Here is a 22396-nt window from a genome sequence, read left to right as displayed (position 1 = left end):
GGAAGGAAGGAAGGAAGGGGAAGGGAGGGAGGGAGGGAAAGGAAAGAAAAGGAAAAGAAAGGGAGCAGGAAGGAAAGAAGTTGAACGAGATAGGGGAATGGCAGAGGCAGGGGCAGAGAGCTGGCAGGTCTGGGGGAGGGATTCTGTGTGGGGATGGGGCTGCTACTGGGTGTGCCCCTTTTCTATTTTCTGGCTCACTTAGATAAGAACAGCAATTTTGTCATTCTCTCCTCCCAGTCCACGGTTCTGGCAGCCCTAGGTCCACGCTTTGGAAGCATGTCAATCCAGGAGAACATTCCACCCCAGCAACTTTGGTCATGGATCTCTCAGTCCCAAAAAGACTTAGCAAAGTCTGTCCTAATCGGGGCTCCAGGAGGTAAGAAGGGGAATGGAAATCATTGAACAGAAGGGCAAACAAGGGTGGAAATCTGGAATGGGAGTTGGAGGAATTTGGGGACTATCCATGTTTATCAGAGGTCCTCCGTATTAAATTACTGACATTGGTTTGGTCCTCTTGTCAAGGCCCTGAAGACTGGCCCGAAGGGAGCCTGCAACATGGGAATTATGGGGCAGTCCCATGGTTCCCGGACTCTGGTCCCTGGCTTCCATTGGCAGGAAAGACTCTGGTGACACTTTAACCAATACTCAGCCCAGCTGGGCCTCGTGCCTCTGATAACGCTACAACGTGAAGCAGAACTACAGAGACAGGGAAGGGTACACTAGCATGGAAGGTGCGTCTGGACATGGGGGTCCTCTGGGCTGGGCAGAATCAAGCTACAGGGCCCCAAACCTGGGCCTAGAGCAGTACTGAGTGGACTGAAGGAACTCAGGAGGGGTAGGGAAGCCAGTCAATTGCCAGGGGTTTTAAGGAAGTAAACAGGGACCTTAGGAGACAGAACTGGGTGATTCTAAGACTGGATAATGAGGTGCCCCTGGGAACCAGACATCAGGGGAGGCTGAGGCTGAGGAAAGTCAGCAGCTGAGGAGCAAGCAGTTTGAGGTTATAAGGGATCAGTACAGCTGAGTGATCAAGAACTTGAGCCTAGCTGGGCATAGTGTTGATTACTGTAATACCAGCAACTCAGGAGACTGAGGCAAGAGGATGGCAAGTTTGGGGCCAGACTGGGCCTCAAAAAAAGAACTTGAGTTTAGAATTAGTCTTGGAGTTAGACCTAAATTTGAACGCTCTTTCTGTTACTTAGAAGTTATCTGATCTTGGGCACTTTATTTCATCTTTCTGAGACCTTGTTTCCTTATCTGTAAAATTGGGATAATTATAGAATGTTTAATAATACCTGTTTATGGAACTGCTAGGAGTAAATAAGATAATGTATGTGTGAAGGGCTCCACACAAAACTGGAGACCTGAGGAGAGGAGGACAGGGCATGTTGAGATGAAGTGTGGGGAGGAAAGGCATGAACCTACTCAGCCCCCTGCTACTACAGGGCCTGCGGGGTATCTGCGGCGTGCCAGTGTGGCCCAGCTGACCCAGGAGCTGGGCACTGCCTTCTTCCAGAAGCAACAGCTATCTGCCGCTATGGCAGACACCTTCCTGGAACATCTCTGCCTGCTCGATATTGACTCCGAGCCTGTGGCCGCTCGCAGCACCAGCATCATCGCCACCATTGGTAAGACCCATGTTCAGAAAATAGTGTGTCTCAAGGTGCTTCTTCAACTTTCTCCTCCTTTGAGACTTCTCCATGTTTGACATAGTCATTCGTTCAGGTGTTTGATGCTGGGTGTGATAGTGCATGTCTGTAATCCCAGCAACTCCCAAGGCTGAAGCAGGAGGATCATAAGTTTGAGTCCAACCTCAGCAATTTAGCAAGACCTTATCTCAAAATAAAATATAGGGGCTGGGGAGATAGCTCAGTCGGTAGAGTGCTTGCCTTGCAAGCACAAGGCCCTGGGTTCGATCCCCAGCACCGCAAAAAAAAAAATTAATAAATAAAATACAATAAAATATAAAAAGGGCTGGGGGTATGGCTCAGTGGAAAAGTATCCTTGGGTTCAATCTCCAGTACCAAAAAAAAAAAAAAAAAAAAAAAAATTAAATGGGCAAGGGATGTGTTGTGCCCAGATCATGAATCCCCAAAGACTACCAGGGAGCCATCTCCGATGCAAAAGCAACAGGGTCTTTATTGCAAGCTCGAGCTCAGACTCACAGCGTTCACTGACACAGCAGGTACTGGCTGAGAGTCCCGAGTCTCGATTCAGTGGGATTTTTAGGAGCTCCACAGTAGAGCGGGAAATTTGAACAAAGCAGAGTACACAATTGGCTGATCTTTCAGCATGTGTGATTTGGCATGTTTCCATTGGCTTAGGGTACCCAGGTCTTAACATTTTGACGTATATGGTTTGGAATTCTAGGCATCAACTTGTTAGCTTCCGATTGGTTGTTTGCCAAAGGCCAGTCCTAATCTAGTAGCCTTCCTGGAATCTTTCATGCCCTCAATGCAGCCTGTCATGGCCGCGTTTTAACTCCCTTTTCAGGATGTAGCTCAGTAGACAGCATGCATGAGGCCCTGGTTTCCATCCTCTGTTCCACCAAGAAATAAAATAAAAACTAAAAATAAGCAAATAGGGCTGGGGTTGTGGCTCAGTGATAGAGTACTTGCCTAACATGTGTGAGGCACTGGGTTCAATTCTCAGCACCATATATAAATAAATAAAATAAATGTCCATTGACAACTAAAATATATATACATACATACATATATATATATATAAACAATTTAAAAATTTAAAAAATAAGTAAATAATTAGTGTGTTAGAAACTGATAAGTACTGTAGAAAAATGGAGTGTAGTAAGGGGCAACAGGGGTGTAAGAGTGGGAGGCAGGGTCTAGTCCTGATTCAGGAAGTCAGGGCAGCCATCATGAAGAAAAGGAGACTGAAACAAAGACCTGGAGGTGGGCGAATTAGCCCTGCTGAGAGCTGCCGGAAGAGAGTTCCAGGCAAAGGGAATAGTCAGTGCCAAAGTCCTAAGAAAGCTGGAATAGCTAAAAACCATTAAGGGGCAAAGGCAGCAGATATGAAGAGACTGAGGGCAGGGATGGATCAAGTGGAGCTTTGTAGGCCATTTTCAGAATTTGAGTTGAGCTTTCCTCCAAATGAAACGGAAGACTTACAGGGTCTTGCGCAGGGGGGGTGACAAGTTTTTACTTATATTTTAGCAGAACCACCCAAGCTGCTAGATTGAAAATAGATTGGGGGTGGAGTGGGACCGGGCAAGGATAGAGCAAGGATAGAGCTGTTCCCGCAGTACTTCCGGCTCAGCCCAGGTGGTGGCAGTGGAGGTGGCCAGAAGCGGTCAGATTCTGAATGTATTTTAAAGGTACAGAAGACAAGATTTCCTTATGGATCAATTAAATGGATACAGTGGGGGTTGTGGAGAAAGAAGTCAAGGCTGACTACAAGATTTATTAATTTATTTCTTTTGCTTTGGTTTTCCAGTCCTAGGGATTGAAACCAGGGGCACCCAACCACTGAGCTACATCCCAAGCCTTTTTTATTTTTATTTTTTTATTTTGAGATAGGGTCTCGCTAAGTTGCTGAAGCCGGCCTCAAATTTGCGATCCTCCTGTTGCAGGACCCCCCTGCCAGTAGCTGATGTTACAGGCACATACTTCCACACCCAGTTGACTGCAAGGTTTTGGGCCTGAGGAACTAGCAGTCAGCATTATCAACTGGGCAGGAAAGACTAGTGGGAAGGTTAGGGTTGTGTTGAGTTTGAGGTGCATATTAAACATTCAAGGGGCCTGGTGCAGTGGCATATGCCTATTATCCCAGGTGGGGAGGCTGAGGCAGGAGGAGTGCAAGTTCAAGACCAGCTTCAAAAACGTAGTGAGGCGTTAGGCAATTTAGCGAGACCCTGTCTCAAAATAAAAGATAAATACATTTAAAAAGAAAAAAAAGAAAGAGAAAAGAAAAGAAGTCTGGGGATGTAGTTCAGCAGCAAAGTACACCTGGGTTCAATTCCTAGTACAAAAAATGAAAGCAAAAGTAACTGAAATGGTGAGAGATCTCGACGGATCTGCAAGGCTTTCTTTATTAAGCAATGGAAAGGCACATTTTCAGGGGAGAAAATGTAACTGGTACAAGAGGGGTCTGATTTTTATAGGGTTTAAGTGAGAGTTAATCATAGCAAAATGTTTAGTGTGACTTAATCATTAGAGACTTAATTATAGCAGAATGTGTCAGTTGGGCAGTCAGGGACATAGTTGTAGAGTAGGAAATTGTGAAAGTCCAGAGCCCATTGTTTTCCTTCTCTCCCTGGGACCCATTGTCCTTCTTTCTCCCTGGGGGTTATTATTTCCCTTTTTACCCTGGGGGTTGTTGTTTTCCATGGCCTTCAAAAAAATAAATAAATAAATCCAAGGGTGATACAGAGTAGGCAGTCAGTCCAATATACAACTCGAGGTTTAGGAGCAAGGTCTACAATGGCGATATAAATTTGGAAGTTGTCTACCTACAGATGGGACTGAGATTACCAAAGAATGAAGGGAAAAATGATAGAGACAATGACTGGGAATGTAGCTTAATGGTACAGTGCATGCTTAACATGTTCAAGGACCAGCAAAAAATAAAAAAATAAAATAAATAAAATGACAGAGATGAAGCCAGGCAAGGTGGCACACACCTGTAACCCCAGCTATTTGGAGGCTGAGGCATGAGGATCATAAATTCAGCTCAAAGACAACTTAACAAAATCTGGTTTCAAAATACTAAATAGTAAGGGGGCTGGTGATGCAGCTCAATGGCAAATCACTTGCTTAGGGCCTAGGGTTCAATGCCTAGCACTGCTAAACAAACCAAAATAAAACAAAACAGTGTGAGGATGTAGCTCAGTACCTGGGGGGGGGAAAAAAAAACAACAAAAAACAAAAAACACAGGAGAACAGGTCATCTACTATTAAGGTAAGAAATGAGGAACAAAGATTGAGAAGGAGCCAGTGAGGTAGGGATAAACCAAGAAGCATGGTGTCCTGGAGGTCAAGTGAAGAAGGTGTCTCAAGAAGGTGTGTGGTGCACACCTGTAATGCCAACAACTCAGGAGGCTGAGGCAGGAGGTTCGAAAGTTCTAGGCACATCTCAGCAATTTAGCAAGTCTCTGTCTCAAAATTAAAAAAGAAAGAACTGGACATGTAGCTCAGTGATAAAGCAGCCCTGGGTTCTATCCCCAGCATTGAAAAAAAAAGACAGAAAGAAGGAAATAAAGATAAAGAAAGAAAGAAGGAAGGAAGGAAGGGAGGGAGGGAAAGAAAGAAAGAAAGAAAGAAAGAAAGAAAGAAAGAAAGAAAGAAAGAAAGAAAGAAAGAGAGAAAGAAAGAAAGAAAGGAAAGAAAGAAAGAAAGAAAAAAGCAGATGTAGTGCTGGGAACATGGCTCAGTGTGGTAGAGTACTTGCCTAATATGTACAAGGCCCTGTGTTTGATCCCCAGCACTGCCCTTTTTGTATTTTATTTATAGACAGGGTCTCACTGAATTGCTGAGGGCCTTGCTAAATTTCTGAGGCTGGCTTTGAACTAGCAAAATTGTCTCAGCCTCCCAAGTTACTGGGATTGCAGATGTGTACCACTGTACCCAGTCACTAAATAAATCTTTATAAAGGGAAATGTAAGTCAAATGTTTCTGCTGGGTCAGGTGGGTGAGGACTGAGAATTGATCATCACATTTAACAACACAGAGGTTCTTGGTGACCTTGGTGACTGACCAGATGCAGTGGAGAGATGGGGACCAACACCTGAAGGGAGTAGGTTCCAGGAAGAACAGGGGAAGGGAATTGGAAGAAACAGGTATAGAGATAACTCTTGCAATGAGTTTTGAGTTTTGCTATAAAGGAGAACAAAAAAAATAGGATTGTAGTGGGGAACCTGTGATCTAAAAAACTTTTTTTTTTTTTTTTTGTACCAGGGATTGAACCCACAGGGGCTTAACCACTGAACCACATCCCCAGCCCTTTTTTTGTATTTTATTTAGAGACAGGGTCTCACTAAGTTGCTGAACCTGGCTTTGAAATTGTGATCCTCCTGCCTCAGCCTCCCAAGCTTTCAGGATAAAATGCCTGTGCTACCCGCACCGGCAGGATAACTTTTTTTTTTTTTTTTTTTTTTTTTCTTTTTTGCAGTGCTGGGGATTGAACCCAGGGCCTTGTGCTTTCAAGGCAAGCACTCTACCAACTGAGCTATATCTCCAGCCCCAGGATAACTTTTTAAATGATGAAAATTAACAGCAGGTTTACATGCTGATGGGAATGATCCAGTAAAAATTAAAGGATTGATGACATAGAGAATGAGAGAATGGCTGAACTGTGTCCTTAGGCAGGTGAGAAAATGAAGACCTAGTACACAAGTCAAAAAATTGGCTTTGGATAGGGACCCGAGAGGTTAGCCAATCTGGTCTCAACTATACAGCTGCCTGCAGAGTAGGAATGAGCTAGTACTCAGACCTGTCAATGAGACCTCTCAGCTTTAAAGTCTCATCCCTACCCGCCTCCAACCCTGTGGTAACCCCCACACTGCAGAACTTAGGTCACTTTCCAACATCTTTACTTAGGGCCTGGCTGAGGTTACCTTTCTCCAAGAATCACACAGCACTGCTTCCGCAAAGGGGCTGCAGAAAGAAAAAGTTTGTAACCTGTGTGCAGGGGTTACATTAAGGAATAAAGGTCAGGTAACTGGACTCCAGTGGTGTGGAGGAGGGTGGTGACGGGCTTGCCAGGTTGGGGGAAAAGTAGTCTAAGCGGGATCTCTGATTCCAGGGCCTGCCTCTCGCTCCGTGGAGCGCCTCAAGGAGATGATCAAGGCCGGGATGAACATTGCAAGACTCAACTTCTCCCACGGCACCCATGAGGTTGCGGGGAGTGGAGGGGGTAGAGGGCGGGGCTGGAGGATGCCCCAAGTCCTAGCCACCTTCCCTGAAAATCTTGCTTCCTCTTCCTCCCCAGTACCACGCCGAGTCCATCATTAACATTCGAGAGGCAGTGGAGAGCTTTGCAACTTCCCCGCTCAGCTACCGGCCGGTGGCCATCGCTCTGGACACCAAGGGACCGGAGATACGTACTGGAATCCTGCAGGGGGTGAGCCGCAGGGCTGGGACCCACCCGGTGTAAGGTGGAGAACCGACCCCAGAGCGCGGAGGGAATTGGGCGGGGCCAGGGTGGAGCCTGGGAGACTTGTCTGGGACAATGTGCGTACAGGACTTAGGTCTGTTCTGGCTCTGCCCCTAGGGTCCGGAATGCGAAGTGGAGATCGTGAAGGGCTCCGAAGTGCTGGTGACTGTGGACCCGGCGTTCCGGACGCGGGGGGACGCGAACACCGTGTGGGTGGACTACCCCAATATCATCCGGGTCGTGCCGGTGGGGGGCCGCATCTTCATTGACGATGGACTCATCTCCCTAGTGGTCCGGAAAATCGGTGCGGACTCACCTCCCCGCCCTGACCACGCCCAAACGCTGGGCACGTTCTTTTCCCTTTGGTTCCCCCGTTCATCCTTAGACCGACACCTTCCCCTGGCCATGTGTCCTTCCCCAACCTTCCCAGGAGCCCTCAACCTCTAGATTTCTGTTTTCACCCTGGGTTTGAGCTGGACTTGAGGGTTGGCTATTTCTTGCACAGGCGTCCGCCAACTGCCTATTTGGCGCAGAAGCCCAGAACAAGGGCGGGGAATAAGTAGGACAAGGTTCCTGATCTCTTAAGGCTCTAAGCCTACTGTCCCCTCTGTGTCCCAGTCAACGTCCTCACAGAGGCTGGTTCCCTGCATGCCCGCAGGCCCAGAGGGACTAGTAACCGAAGTGGAGAACGGTGGCGTCCTAGGCAGCAGAAAGGGCGTAAACTTGCCGGGTGCAGAGGTTGACCTGCCTGGGCTGTCTGAGCAAGATGTCTGGGACCTCCGCTTCGGGGTGGAGCATGGAGTGGACATCATCTTTGCCTCCTTTGTACGGAAAGCTAGCGATGTGACTGCAGTCCGGGCTGCTCTGGGGCCAGAAGGACAGAGCATCAAAATCATCAGCAAAATCGAGAACCACGAAGGCGTGAAGAAGTGAGGCTTGGTCTTTGTTCCCATTAGGCACTATTAGCACTCCCCACTACTACTCTTCTGCCTACTTCTCCATGGCATCTCTAGGCTCTGCTCCAGCCCCGATTCCTCCAACCACCCAGGTTTGATGAAATCCTAGAAGCGAGCGATGGTATCATGGTGGCACGGGGAGACCTGGGCATCGAAATCCCAGCTGAAAAGGTTTTCCTGGCTCAGAAGATGATGATTGGGCGTTGCAACTTGGCAGGCAAGCCTGTTGTCTGCGCCACTCAGGTCTGGAGTGATCCTTGGGGCTGGGACGCTTTGTGGTCTTGGGGTCACTGAGGGTGAATATCCACACCTTAGGTCTACTGGACTTTGCTGTCCAGTGTTTGATCCTCAATTATTGAAGTTTGGTCGAGACATTGTGACCCTTCAGTTGAGAAAACTGAACTGCCAAGGTCATACAGCTTGTGACTGTGATCCTGACTTTCAGAGAATTCTGGGAGTTTAAGTGTCAGAGTAGTATCTTGGGCAAGGACCCCAATGAGAGTGTGCTCCATACCATTGACGTCCATGGTGTCCCCCAGATGCTGGAGAGCATGATCACTAAGCCCCGGCCAACAAGGGCAGAGACCAGCGATGTGGCCAATGCTGTACTGGATGGGGCAGACTGCATAATGCTGTCAGGGGAGACCGCCAAGGGCCGCTTCCCCGTGGAGGCTGTAAAGATGCAACATGCGGTAGGAGCTCAGAATGAAAAGCAAATGGGCCAGGGACCCAAACCCTTTTTGTACCCCAGAGCCCCTTGCCAGCCTGACCTTCTGGTACCTACAGATTGCTCGGGAGGCAGAGGCTGCAGTGTACCACCGGCAGTTGTTTGAGGAGCTACGCAGGGCAGCGCCACTGAGCCGTGACCCCACTGAGGTCACTGCCATTGGTGCTGTGGAGGCTGCTTTCAAGTGCTGTGCTGCTGCCATTATTGTTCTGACCACTACTGGCCGGTGAGAAGGGACACTGGGAAGTTCAGATTGGGCTTTGGGTTAAGGGTAGGCTGGAATGGGCCATGGACCTGGGTGTTATCTGGTCACCAGGGATGAAGACCAGTGCTCCAGGACAGGAAGAGAGGTAGCTATGAGGACTAGAGGCCAGGTGAGGGAGGGCTTGGAGTGCACAAGTACTCACGTCATCTAATTCCAGGGGACTGAAAGGAGACAGTGGCATCATTTGGCATGTTGGCTTCTGGGCATTTGGGTTCCTATGTCTCGGGGGCAAGTTCATTTAGCCAGGAGAGCCTTAAAATTCTAAAGTGTTGCAGATGGGCCAGTGAGTCTGAGTTCAAGTCTTTGCTCTGAAACTTAGCAATGAGACAGACCCTGGATAACTCACCTGGACCCTCTGTACCCTCAGGTCTTTGTAAGTTAGCCACTGTTTCTCATGGATTTTTGAGGATTAACAAGGCACATTAAGTAGTATATATAAATTAAGTACTATATAAATGTACACTCTCCAAATGGCTTTGTTTGTTTGTTTTTTTCCCAAGGTACCAGGGATTGAACTCAGGGGCACTCGACCACTGAGCCACATCTGTAGCCCTATTTTGTATTTGATTTAGAGACAGGGTTTCACTGAGTTGCTTAGCGCCTCATTCTTGCTGAGGCTGGCTTTGAACTCACCATCTTTCTCAAGCTGCTGAGGTGTGTGCCACTGTGCCCGGCAGATTTAAGCTTTTAAAGAGGTTTCTCCTTATTATATCATTTGGTATATTTCTATTGTGTGGTAGAAAAGGCAGGTACTCTTATTTTACAGACAAGAAAATTAAGGCCCAGAGAAGTATGATGACTTCCCCAGGGTTGCACAGCTTCCTGGTGACACCTAGAACCACAATTCAAGCTCTGGTTTCCTGCTTCAACACCCTCTTGCTCTTCTTCAGATCGGCCCAGCTTCTGTCTCGGTATCGACCTCGAGCCCCAGTCATTGCTGTCACCCGCTCTGCCCAGGCTGCCCGCCAGGTCAACCTATGCCGAGGAGTTTTCCCCTTGCTCTATCGTGAACCTCCAGAGGCTATCTGGGCAGATGATGTGGATCGCCGGGTCCAATTTGGCATTCAAAGTGGTGAGACTCCTAGACATCCCTCCCTTCCCTCCCTTGGCATTTGTATTAGGAGTCCCCCAACGTGGCTTACCACACCACTCAAAAAAGCCTTACCCCTCTCCTTTGATTCCAGATTTTCCCTATAAGAGTCACTAAGACAGAAGTAGCTTGGATTCTGGGGGTGGGAGTTAAGCTGAGAAAGAGGGCGGAGCCATCCCTAAGTCATCCCAGCTGCTGTCTGTGCCAGGTGGCTAGAGCCCAGTATGACATAGAAGCACGAGGAGAGAGGAGAAAACTGAACAGCTGGAATGAAAATCAAATTGACAATTGTCATATGATCCTACCTGACCTCTTTTTACAAGTGCACAGCCTTGCTACTTAGCAACCACGCACCCACTTCCATGCCACTGACACACTACAGCTTTAATATACTGCAGTGGTTACATTCCCTGCAGTGCCACCAGTTCACTTCAGGTTGGTCATTTCCCACAGGGTAGCCTAGAAGGTGTTTGGGGGTGGTAGCTGATTCTTATTACTGGGCTGGTCTGGGTCACTCAATGACTATCATCTTCTTTCCCTCCCCCAGGAAAACTCCGTGGCTTTCTCCGCATTGGGGATCTGGTGATTGTGGTGACAGGCTGGCGACCTGGCTCTGGCTATACCAACATCATGCGAGTGCTGAGCATATCTTAAGATGCCCCTTCCCACTCTGATCTAGTCCAACCCTTCCTCCCCACACTGTTCCCTCCAACACATAGTCCCCCACGGCCCCATTTCTAAGTCTCTCTACTCCCATGTCCCTATCCTAGACCATATCTGCCATCTAGCCCTGTGCAGGGTGCCCCTCCCCCTCTGCATTTCACATAGGCCTTGAAAATCTGTGTCCAATTATCCACTAGCCACCCAGCAGCACCAATTGTATATTCCCCACATCCAATCCGCTCAGCCAGACTCTAAGATGCCCTAAGCCTTTAATCTCAGCTTGGCTGTTTAATTCTTTTCTTTCAGGTTTCTCATCCCTGGGGTTGGGGAGCAGAGACAGGTGATCCTGTCTAGTCTCCACGGAACCATTATTTTAAAACATTGCATATCCATGCAGTCTGATGTTCTGTGTGGCCCTCATGATCACCAGAGCATCTCCTGAGAAGAGTGACACCTCCGCCTGATAGTCTCAAGCCAGGGCAGGCTATCCCTTCATGGTGACTGACAGTCACATCAGGGGGCCACACTTTGGGGGAAGCTGGGGAGAATCAAGAGCCAGGCAGGTTGATCTTATCACTGACTTTACAGCCTTGGGACTGAGCTTGCAGACTGGCTCCCCCTGGCTGCTCTCGTGGCTACCTCATTGTTTTGCTGGGCCACAAGCCCCCTCCTGCACCCAGAAATTCCTTCACACCCACTTTGTTCCCACACACAAACCAAGAGCCAAAATGAGTGTCTCTATTTTCTTTTAAACCCAGCTATTTGGGAGCAATTATAAAACTTCTCCCACACACCAAGAACCCCAGAACTCCCCACCCAGAAGATTTTGGGTCCTGGCCCCACATTCTTTGATACTGCAGAGTAGGAGAGGGAACAGAGTGGGTGGGTAAGGGATTACTCTTGTCCCTGAGAAGGTAGAGGGGCAGGCTGGCTGCCCTTCCCCAGGCTTGGATACCTTGGATCCCTCCTTCCTCCTGCACCAACAGCAGACTCAGAAGAGAAAAAAAACCAAAGATAAAAATAGTCCTCCTCCCCATCTTGGGTGGGCCCCTCCTGCCCTTACCTAAGTAGGGAGGGGGTTTGATATTGCTGATGGCACCGCATAAGGACCACAAGAGTTGGTGTGGAAGAATCCTGCCTCCTCCTGCTCCTCCCATCTCCCTCCCAGGAGATGGGGAAGGACAGATAAAGGATTAAATGAATTGATAAGTCAAATTAGTAAATGAATAAATAAAATTAATAAATGAGTAAGACAAATATAAAAGGAAAGAAGAGATCAATATAAGGATTCAGATACTTGCCCCCTACCCAGGTGGGATCTAGGCTAGCACAGTAAGGAGGTGTGAATTATCCCTTAGCCTTAAGAGGGATATACCACTGGGGCAGGAGGCACAGGGAAGAGGCAGTTCCCAATTTACAAAAACAGTTCTACCACATAGACAGAGACTGCAGGGAACTGGGTAGATGTGTGTTCCCACTTGGCATTGTCTGGGTGGGTCCATAGGTGGCAGTAAGAGGTCAAAGGTAGATGCCCACAGTTAGGATTCAAGACATTTGTTGGCAGCAATGAGGGCACAAGTAATTGACAGTGCCCGGCTATGCTAAGGGGACAAGAAGATAACCACATGGGGCAGAACCTGCAGGGTCATTGGCAGGGAAACAGAGACATCTAATTACTTGGCAGTGATGATCATGGCAAGTACTTGTGCTTAATAAAGGTGGGGTCATGGGTCCAGGCCTGCACCTGGCAGGACCCTGGCCAGGGAATGCCCTTGTCAAAGGGCTTTGAGTCACTTCTACTTGGCAGTGAAGACATACAGAGCCTGGCACGGTGCCTTGAGCATGGTAGGCACTCAGTACATAGGGACAAATAGTGAATGGATTAGGATGTTAGACAGGCTGTGGCTGCTTGAGCTGAGGATACAGAGAACATGTTCATGGTGGTAAGGGCAGACGTTTCCATAGGGCAGTGTTTCAGGTTCCCTCGGCCTTTCCCCGAGAGGCATCTGTCATTGGGCACACACTCTTGCACCCCAATAGCTAAGGCCTGTGTAACCAAAGGTTTCACATGTTGGCAGAGAGCTGGGGGCCCCGGGGGGTGGCTGGCTCAGGCACTGGTGGCCTGGGAGGCTGGGCTGTCCCTGGTGGCTTGGCCAAGAGCCCTGAGGGGGGCAGCCGCTCACTTCCAGAGCTCTTCCGCCCAGGAGAGCCATCACCTGTTGCCCGCTGAGGCAAAGATGGTTGGGAGGCTGAAAGTGGGCGGCCCCGAGGTCCTAACCGCCGGCTACCTCCTCCTGGTGGAGGGCCTAGCAGGGAGACCTGGGAGCGCCCTGCCCTGGATAGACTGGCATGGAGGGTTCGAAGTGGTGGGGCAGGCAAGCGGGAAGTGGATGCCCATGGTCCCCGAGCCAGCAGAGGACCACCTCGGACAGGTACCAGTGGAGAGGCTGGGGAGCCTGCTGAGAGTCGAGCAGAACGAGCAAGGAGGGTGGCTGGAGAATCAGGAGAGAGGGGCAGAGGGCCCCGCTGGTGAGTCAGGGCAATGGCCACATTGGAGGTCACAGCAGCTGCCTGTAGAGGGGCATGCACAAGTGGCTCCCACAGCACTGGCTTTCCACTAAGCCGAGCTCCAGTGCCTGGAGCCAGGCCCCGAACACCCCGAGCCATGTCCCTGTCGTGTTGCACCAAATGCTGCTCCATGATACCACCACTGCTGCCTGGACTTGGCTCAGAGCGCTTCCGTTGCAGTATGGAATTCTTCTTGCCTAGAAGTTGTCCAGGAAGTGTGGAGGGAAGGAATCCAAGATGGAGGTTGGATGCCAAAGAATGTGAAGGTACCAGATGTCAGTCAAGGGATGGGGGTGGGGTTGAGTTTAGGGGATGAAAACCAGGAGTTGATGGGGTTGGAAGAAGAGGTTGTGAATCAGAGTTGGTGAGGTTCAGCAACTGCTCTTAGGGGCCTCCTCAGGGCATGGAGCCTTGGGGATGTTTCCAGGGGTAGGAAACATTGAGGGATAAGGACAATGATCCCCAGTATTGAAAGGCATGTTGGGGGCATTTCCTGGGAATTGGGTGAGTTGGGTGTGGCACTGAAGTACTAGAGATTGTTTCTTGCTATAGAGATGGGGTTAGACATAGCTGGGATCCAGGGTAGACAGATCTCACCTATGCGGCGTAGCCGATCCATGGCCACTGTCTCAAAAGCCCGGCGCATCATAGGGAACTCCTCGAGCACTGCGTTGAAATGGTCCACACTGAGTGAGTAGAGGCGGCAGTAGGTGTCAGCCCGTACACTGGCTGTGCGCCGGCCCCGGGTCAGCAGGCAGATCTCTGCAGAAGTTGGAAGGAGGCTTAGAACCCATTTCCAGAGCTCTCTCTCACTGGGCCTGCACCAGCTGACCCAGAAGTCTCAGGTTCCTCCCTAGATTTGGAAGAAATTAAAGCTTTTCCTCTACCCTAGGGTCCCTAAATGTTCCAAGCATTGTCTCTCTCCAGAGCCCCAAACAAATTTCTGAATGACTACTTCCTGTCTTTCTCACTTCTTCTTTTTTCCTTTTTTTTTTTTTTTTTGGCAGTACTAGGGATGAAACCAGAGGTGCTCTCTACCAGAGTTACAGCCCCTTGCCCACACCACTTTTTTTTTTTTTTTTTTTTTTTTTTTTTTAAAATCCTGAGACAGGGTCTTGCTAAATTGCCCAGGCTGTCTTTGAACTTGCAATCCTCCCACCCTAGGCTGAGTAGTTGAGATTACAGGCATACACTACCATGCCTGGCTACTCTCTCCACATCAAAGCTGACGAACAGGCAGATCTTGCTGGCCTCCTATTTTAACTCTCAGACCCAGCCTGGTTGCTCTGTCCCAGGAGCAGACCTAGGGCAACTCACTCCTCCTACCCCTTGCATAAACACTGAGGGTTATCTTGGAGGATAAAAATAATGCCAAAGGAGTCAAAGTGTAACATGATGGGGATGCTGGAGGATGGTGGGTGTTTTGAGGGCTGAGAAGTTATGTGAGTCTCAAGTCACTTTGGGAAGCTGGCAGAACTTCCCTGACTGCCACAGGCTAGATCCCTGAATCATAACACCAGTGCAGCTCCACAAAGTTCAAATGCCTGGGACAGCTCTGCTTCATTCCTATTTTTCCATTAACTCATAGGATCATTGGATTTCACTGGCTGAGAGTCTTAAAAGTTCCTCTGTCTCAAAATTTGTGAGCTACCTACATGCACTGGAAACTCCTGAGAAGCTTTTAAAAAGTATAGCCCCACCCGCCAGGTCCCAAGCCTAGAGATTCTCACTGAGTATGCTGGGAAGGGACTGGAGCTCTGATTGTGCAGCATAGCCAGGAGGGGACCCTGATCCCAGGGAGCATTTGCCCTCTCCCGAGTGTTTGCAGTCCACCCTTCACCCTCCTTGAGGTCTGCTAACCCCCAAAGTAGGATCCATCAGTGAGGCGGGTGTCCCGGGCGCCACGTGCCAGCACACTGAGCAGCCCATGCTGGATGAAGTACATCTTCCTGCCCACGGAGCCCTCACGCACCACAAGGTCCCCTGGCTGGAAGACCTCAAAGCGTAGCTTGGTGAGCACCGCAGTGACGAAGCTGGGGTCGGCATGGGCGAACAGTGGCATGTGGGCCACCAGGCCTCGGCAGGTGAAGTTAATGATCTCCTGGGCAGGGGAGGGATCTGTCAGGTAGGCTTGTACTCCCTGCCCTGAGATGCCTCCACTGAGCTGTCTCCAGAGACTCCACCCTGGGGTCAAGATCTGCCATAGGATGGGGATGCTACAGTGGGGGCTTGGGACCATCCTTAAGCTCCTGTCTTCAGAGCCTTCCCACGGGCCTTGGTGGAACCATCTCCCCCAAACAGAAGTCCCTATATCCCACCCATGTATACATCACCCCCATAAGGCCTTCAAAAAAGACTAACTCTATAAGGCCCCCCACATACCTGACCTCCTATGGGGCTCTCTGCAGGCCTTACTCCCTATAAAAGTACCTACTGATCAGTACCTCCTACCCCGAGAAACAGCACCCCCAGAAACTCAGATCCTTGAAGAGCTACCTTCAAGGGCCCAGCCCAGCCCCACCTCCCGCAGAGGCTCGCTCAGCTCTCCCAGGATGCTCTCCTCATCGAACATCTTGCCCTGGTAGCGGTGCTCATAGTACTCATGGATGCGTTGCCGAGTGTCAGCTGGCAGCTTGTGGAAGGACATATACTGTTCCACCTGCTTATACTGGAGGGCCGACCCATGGCCAGCAAGAAGAGGATACAGAGAGACATAGGTGGGGGTGGAAGGTCACAGACATAGGTTAGAGTCAGGTGAAACATGGAGCCAGATGTGGATACACAGGACCACCAGATATATGGATAACAGTGGATACAGGGAAGACACATAGCATAGTCAAAGAAAAAAAACAGAAATGGGTAGAGGGGTGGGGGTCCAAGGACAGAAGTATGGGACAAATGGACATGGGGCAGGAAAGGACACAAGAGACCCAACAGGGTGTACATCAGAATAGGCTTTAAGTCGAGCTACCCAGTCTCCAGGACCTCTCCACACCCACCCCTTCCCTCTCCTATCCCTGCTGACCTTCTCCTGATACTGACGCCGGGAAGAGTCCAGGGACTGGATGAGGGCAGTGGCGTGACCGATGAACATGGCGTAGCACGTGGCGCCCACGATCATGCTGAGCATGGTGAGCCAGACGTCGGGCATGCCTACGGGTGCCTGCTGCCCATAGCCAATGCACAGCATGTGGCTCATGGCCTTGAACAGGGCATGGGAATACTGGCGGCCCCATGAGTGGTTCTGGCGGGCAGAGTACATTGCAGAACTAGGCATGGACCCCTCACAGCCTCATTCTCCACCTTCCTCTTTTTCTCTCTTTCAGTCCTTCTGCCTGTCTGCCCTTTCTACTTCAGACCTTCCTCCCAGGAGACCCTTGTTTGACTCTGGGGTCCCAAAGCAAAAAGGGTCTCTTTGCAGCTTGGGGGCCTGTTTCTGCCTAGGTTCTCTTCCTTGCCTGCTCCCTCCAACACACAAAAACTTCCTCTGGGTCTCTTCTCCTTCTCCTCCCTCCTCCCCACCTCCTCTGGTCTTCTCTCTTGATTGTCTCCCACCTCCTGCTCCCTGTGGCCATCCCTGCTGCTCAGGGAGAAGAGCCCTCAGAAGGCCCATGAGCAGCAGAGCTGGGGGACTTCTCACCACCATGCGGTTGATGGAAACCCAGCAGTCAGGAGGGAAGTCCTGCAGCATGGGGACCAGGAACTGCAGACAGCCATCCCAGTGACAGAGCAGCAGCATCATCCCAATGAGGTTGAAGATTCGAACCACAGCACTGGCCAGGTCATAGGTCATGTGAAAGATCTGAGGAGTCCGAGGAGGGGCTACTGTGGACAGGAACCCCTCCCTGCTGATCCTTCTCCAGTCCTAGCCTTGTGAATTCTCTTTGAACTTCTCCCTTGTCCCAGTCTCCCTGAATTTAAAAAAATGTGGCTATTATTTGTGTAGAGTTTTATAGCACACATACATAGCTCATATAAAAGTAGGTTGTGTTTTCTACTCTCATAGGTAGGAAGATTGAAGCCAATTATGTGCCCAGAATCACACAGTAAGTGTCCCAGTAGAGACTCAAACAGGTCTACTGCACAAGATGTCCAGGTGTGGCCTGAAAAAGAGGGCAGGCGGCATTTCACAATGTAATGTCCCCAGGCCATGTGTGTAAGGATTAATGCCATCTGCCGTCTTCCCCTCCAACAACAGTAGTAATAACGATTGATTTACTAAGGACTTACTAGGTACCAGATGCCTAAGTGCTTTACATGTATTAAGTTCTTTAATCTTTACAACCACACCATAGGTTTCTATATTAAATAATAAAACTGGGATCTGACCACAGGACATGAGGTTGCAGAGACCATACTCTGAACTAGTAATCTGCTGTCCTGAAGTTGCAGCTCCAGATTCCTCCCACCCATCTTCACCCTGGGATCAACTAACCCTAAAGTGTTTGTCTAGTTGCTGTGCTCCATTCTGCACCGCCCCCCACCCTAGGCTCATCTCCTGAATCCTTTTCTGTCCCTGTTTCTCCCCCATCAACTTTGGAATGTTTGGAAACATAACAATGGAAGCCTCACCCATCTGCTTCACTTATAAAGTCACCAGGAGCCCCACCCATAGAGCCATGCTTAAGGGCTCTGAAAGCCCCCCTGCCCACCTCCCTGCCCCACCTCCTCCCACTGGTGAATGTAGCGGATGAGGCGGGAGAGGCGGAGCAGCCGCAGCAAGCTGAGGATCTTGGTGAACCTAACGATGCGCAGGGCACGTGCTGTTTTGTAGACCTCCGCATCCAGCCGTGGCTCCAGCTCCACCACCAAGAAAATGTAATCCACCGGGATGGAAGATATGAGGTCAACCAGGAACCAGGTGCGGAGGTAGCGCGTACGTATGGCCCGCGGGGCCAGAAGGATCTCTGCACCTTCCTCTACCACGATGCCGGTGCGGAAGTTGAGTACCAGATCCAGCAGGAAGAAAGTATCTGAGAGGACATTGAAGACGATCCAGGGAGGAGAGTTCTCCTCCTTGAAGAAGGTGATGCCCACGGGAAGTACGATGAGGTTCCCCACCATCAACAGCAGCATGATCAAGTCCCAATAAAACCTAAAGTGGGAGCAGGATGGGGAGTAAGACCACGATATTTCACCAACCACAGAAAATAGTGTGACTCCCTCCACCCAAAATGGGCAAGAATACGGGATAACAGAATAACCATTAATGGCAACTGGGAATGAAACTTGGAACGGCTATTTGGGAAAATTGTGCAGTATCATCTAGTAAAGTTAAACATTTGCATTCCCAGTAACCCAGCAATTCTATTCCTAGGTATATGTACACACTAGAGAAAACAAGCACTCCAGCAATATATACAGGAATATTTATAACAATTAAATTTGGGAACTACCCAAATGTTCATCACTAGAAAATGTAGATAATAAGACAAGTAGATAAATACTCTGTGTGATATGTGATATATCCATAGTCTGAAATACTACATGGCTGTGAAATCACCCAACTACAACTACATCAGCAGTATGGAGGAAGCTCACAAATTTAATATTGGGGGGAAAAAAGTGCAAGATACATAAGGATAATATGGGATAAATTCACTTACACAGAGTTTAAAAACAGTCAAAACTAAATTACATTCATTATTTCGGGATTCAGAAAGTGGTAAAGCTATTTTAAAAGTAAGAAAATGAGTACGACAAAACTCAGAATATGGCATTGGGGATAGTTCTGCAGTAGAGTGTGTGCTCAGCATGCTTGAGGCCCTGGATTCAATCCCCACCACCAATAAATACAAATGAATGAATGAATGAGTGAATGAATGAATGAATGAATGAATAAATAAATAAATAAAAAGAATAGTGGGTTTGGGAAAGAAATATGAGAACACTTCGTGGGTACTTTCATATTTATGGGTTTGGGAAAGAGATACAAGAGTATTTCTGTGGTGCTGGCAATATGCAACCTCTTAACATAGATAGCTATTACATGACAGTTTGAAAAAGAATATATATATACATATAAAATGATATATATATAAAGTGATGATAAATATATATGTGTGTGTATATATGTATACATATCATCCCAACTGTATGAGATCTGTCACTACTATTAATTATTCTAAAGGTTAAAAAAGAAACATAAAGTACTACAATCTCACAGGGCTGTTGAAAAAATTTCCACTTAAACAATGGATGTCACAGTGCTATACAAGCACTAGCTGGTGTTATGACTCACCCACCCTTTATCCCCAGCTTTCTGAAAAGGTTGTTGCTTCTCCCATCTCCAGTTTTCTGCCCATTCCTAGTCTAGTACCCCACACTCTCCTCAGCCTTCCCCACTCCAGTCCTCCTCCCTAGCATAGCTGGACCTATGAATCCTGTTTCTCTGTGGGGATCTGCTCATTCATGTTCCAGGGTAGGTTGGTCTGTCCTGCCTCCCATTTGACTTGAGTGTTCCAGGAATGGCTCTCCTTAGTGCCTCCATAGAATCTTATAGGTCTGCACATAGAGGAACTTCATGGGAGATCCTGACAGCAAGGCTTTTAGCTCTGCACTCCTTACTCTCTAATCTTCCTGTGCTCACAGGGACACTGACTGAGCCCAGGCAAGGTATGGGCTAGGGAGAGCTATACTGCTGTAACAGATGCTGTGGAAAAAAGAGGTTGGGAGGGAGTTGGGAGAAACCTTCACTCACAGAAAATCACTGGATAATCTGAGGCACTCAATTACCTATGTTGGCTTTAATTCTAGGACACATCTAATCCCAGTATAAACCCATGGTACAGCGCCTTCTGACTCTGAAAAATCAATTCTCCCAGCCCCTGAAAGGTGCTTGTGTTGGGGTGTCCCAGTACAGGCCTCCAGGAAACCCCTCAGACTCTGTGCTTTCGTTCAACAACAAACTCTTGGCCCCTCTTCCTCTCTCCTGGGCTGCTGAGGAGAAATTCTGTACTGTGAGATTCTGGGAGAGGGGAGGGAAAAAGGGTTTGCCTAGCCATAAGAGCATCTTCACAGCCTGACTCACAGGCGGTCACAAGCCCAGCGGGTGATGCAGTAAAAAGGATGGAAAGAAGCACAATCAAAAGGGGGATTTAGCTCCTGGGGATACATCTGAGGGTGGACTGGAGAAAGGAAGGGAGATCCATGGGGAACTAGAAAAGGTGCACTTGAGGGGTCACAGTGAGGCAGTAAAGAGAGAAGTGGAAAGGACAATGGGAGGAAGAGGAACATTTAAGAAGTGTGCATGTCTGTGGATTCAAGATAATGTCTGGGTCTCCAATTGTGTTTCGAGCCTCTAGATTCATACTTCAGCCATTCTGCTTCTTGGGTTCCCCAGTTTAGAAGCTTTGCACACGTCTCCATCTCATTCAAAAGCTGTCCTTCATTTCCCCCAAGGACAGGGCTGCTCTCCTCCCCTAGCGACCTTGATATAGAGGTACAGTCTGATGGGAACTGTGAAACGGCCCCACCCCCACCTCCTTTCCTTCTTTCTGAGAGTCACCTGGGCAATGATGGTGGCTCTGCTTTGCTGCCTCAATTGCTCTGAGTATTCGCCTCGCCACACCCTGCGTTCAGCACCACGGACAGCGACCAAACTGACTGGCTGGACCCCTGCCCTATCCAGCATTCCTATTTTTCCTGTAGCCTGTCCTGCTGAACTAAGCAGGTGCTGGGGGTAGAGATACAGAAGGGGAGAGAGCGGAAATCAGTTCTGCTTCAGGCTAACCCCAAGCCTTGGGATATGACATAATTTCCCAGATCCCCTCCAAACAGGCAGGAGGAAGCAAGGGTTCCAAACTCGGGTAGTTCCTGTAGTCCCAATGGGGACCCGGCTTCCTGAAATGGGAAATCCAGGTCTCTGGAGGTCCTCTGACGTGTGCTTGCCCCTCTGGCATCCCAGCCTGACAAATCACCGAGGATCTCCAGCCGGGGATACCCTACCCAGGTATTCCCAGGTTAGGTTGGGGGAGGTGACTCTCCTGCCCCACCCGGAGACCCCTGGGCCGGAAATGAAGTGACTCCAGAAGGTGGGGCGGGCCTAGACTCCGCGTCGCTGCCCGCGGGGGTGGGATCCGTAACTCCCGCCCTCCCTGCGGGGCCCCCAATACCGGAAGTCGCTGTAGGGGTGGATGATCCAGGCCCCCGCTGACTTCACCCTCTCCTGCTCGATTTCCACTGCTTTGTGGCTGCCGAACACCCGAAGAGAGAACTTGTTGACCGTGGGCTGCAGTAGCGTCCCGAGCTGCCTCCTCTTAGGCTCGGGCGCTGACCCGGGGATCGGACCTGAGGCCCCGGTCGCTGGAGCGGGAGCAGCGGGAGACGCCGCCTCTAGACCAGGGGTCGTCCCTTCACCGGCCCCCGCCGCTGGCCGCTGCTCCGCCTCCATGACGACCGCCCGCTTACACACTTGGCCTCATACACCCCGCTGCGGCCATTGGGAGGGACCCCCGACTCCTCAGGAGTAGGAGCCGGCGTAGCCCCGCTGGCTTGCAGCGGAGGCGTTTTAGGCTCGGGCTCGCCGGGCGGAGGGGGTGTGTGCGACAGACTGGCGGGCGGGTTTGCGCTGCGCCCCCTGGCGAGGGCCGCGCGAAGACGCGGTCGAGCAGGCGGGGGTGCGACCAATGATGCCCGCGTCCTGGGGGGACTCAGAGGTGGGTGTGGCCTAGCAATCTGAAGGCGGCCCTCAAAGTGTCGGAGCCCAGGGCAGCGAAGCGTAGCCTGAGCCAAGGAGAGGGAGTGGCCTAGAGTTGACGGGCTTTTAGCCACTGAGAGCCAGGGAGGTGGAGCCGCCTGCAAGTGGCGGGAAAACCGGTCGAGGGTTTTGTCGTTCGTAGGACTCGGGAAGGCGAAGGATTGGGGGCCAATGGAAGAAGTGGGAAATGGTTTTTGAGATACTTTTTTCCTATCCTCGCCCATGGCCTCCAATCCTGATTTGTTTTCTCTCATCATTCTCCTTACGCTTATTCCTTCCTTCTGAGCTCCTCCAAGCTGATAACCCCTAGTACATT

The 22396-nt window shown here is 49.8% G+C and overlaps 2 protein-coding genes across 7 annotated transcripts; one reads left to right on the top strand and one right to left on the bottom strand.

Moving 5' to 3' along the window:
* The first annotated feature begins 261 nt into the window (after nucleotides 1-261).
* On the top strand, nucleotides 262-11873 carry PKLR (pyruvate kinase L/R). 3 transcript variants are annotated; one of them, XM_079138642.1, is made up of 11 exons: nucleotides 262-376; nucleotides 1446-1628; nucleotides 6763-6854; nucleotides 6949-7080; nucleotides 7231-7417; nucleotides 7772-8042; nucleotides 8162-8312; nucleotides 8609-8761; nucleotides 8856-9022; nucleotides 9952-10133; nucleotides 10699-11873. In XM_079138642.1, exons 1-11 carry the CDS (start codon nucleotides 277-279, stop codon nucleotides 10803-10805), a joined length of 1725 nt encoding a protein of 574 aa, XP_078994768.1. In that variant the 5' UTR covers nucleotides 262-276; the 3' UTR covers nucleotides 10806-11873. The 3 variants fall into 3 exon arrangements, with proteins under 3 accessions (XP_078994768.1, XP_078994769.1, XP_078994770.1); XM_079138643.1 differs by lacking the exon at nucleotides 262-376 and adding an exon at nucleotides 663-731; XM_079138644.1 differs by lacking the exon at nucleotides 262-376 and adding an exon at nucleotides 815-835.
* HCN3 (hyperpolarization activated cyclic nucleotide gated potassium channel 3) lies at nucleotides 11652-21895 on the bottom strand. 4 transcript variants are annotated; one of them, XM_079138595.1, is made up of 8 exons: nucleotides 21497-21895; nucleotides 18048-18477; nucleotides 17023-17184; nucleotides 16408-16626; nucleotides 15904-16050; nucleotides 15243-15483; nucleotides 13980-14144; nucleotides 11652-13579 (listed from the first exon to the last, which is right to left on the bottom strand). In XM_079138595.1, exons 1-8 carry the CDS (start codon nucleotides 21772-21774, stop codon nucleotides 12879-12881), a joined length of 2343 nt encoding a protein of 780 aa, XP_078994721.1. In that variant the 5' UTR covers nucleotides 21775-21895; the 3' UTR covers nucleotides 11652-12878. The 4 variants fall into 4 exon arrangements, with proteins under 4 accessions (XP_078994721.1, XP_078994722.1, XP_078994724.1 ...); XM_079138596.1 differs by lacking the exon at nucleotides 11652-13579 and having other exon boundaries at nucleotides 14010-14235; XM_079138598.1 differs by lacking the exons at nucleotides 11652-13579; nucleotides 13980-14144; nucleotides 15243-15483; nucleotides 15904-16050; nucleotides 16408-16626 and having other exon boundaries at nucleotides 17035-17184; nucleotides 18035-18477.
* Nucleotides 21896-22396: the final 501 nt, after the last annotated feature.

The sequence above is a fragment of the Sciurus vulgaris genome (assembly GCF_902686455.1).
Source record: "Sciurus vulgaris genome assembly, chromosome: 1".
NCBI classification, from domain to species: Eukaryota; Metazoa; Chordata; class Mammalia; order Rodentia; family Sciuridae; genus Sciurus; species Sciurus vulgaris.
This window is presented reverse-complemented; position numbering and strand designations above follow the sequence as displayed.

Bases quoted from the DNA above. Each gene is read 5' to 3' on its own strand.
- PKLR (XM_079138642.1), top strand. From the start codon at position 277: ATGTCAATCCAGGAGAACATTCCACCCCAGCAACTTTGGTCATGGATC. The intron at 6,855-6,948 runs GTTGCGGGGAGT...CTTCCTCCCCAG, and splicing joins TCTCCCACGGCACCCATGAG to TACCACGCCGAGTCCATCAT. The intron at 8,313-8,608 runs GTCTGGAGTGAT...GGTGTCCCCCAG, and splicing joins CTGTTGTCTGCGCCACTCAG to ATGCTGGAGAGCATGATCAC.
- HCN3 (XM_079138595.1), bottom strand. From the start codon at position 21,774: ATGGAGGCGGAGCAGCGGCCAGCGGCGGGGGCCGGTGAAGGGACGACC. The intron at 15,484-15,903 runs GTGGGGCTGGGC...TCCCCTGCCCAG, and splicing joins TGAGCGAGCCTCTGCGGGAG to GAGATCATTAACTTCACCTG. The intron at 14,145-15,242 runs GTTAGCAGACCT...CAACTTCTGCAG, and splicing joins TGATGGATCCTACTTTGGGG to AGATCTGCCTGCTGACCCGG.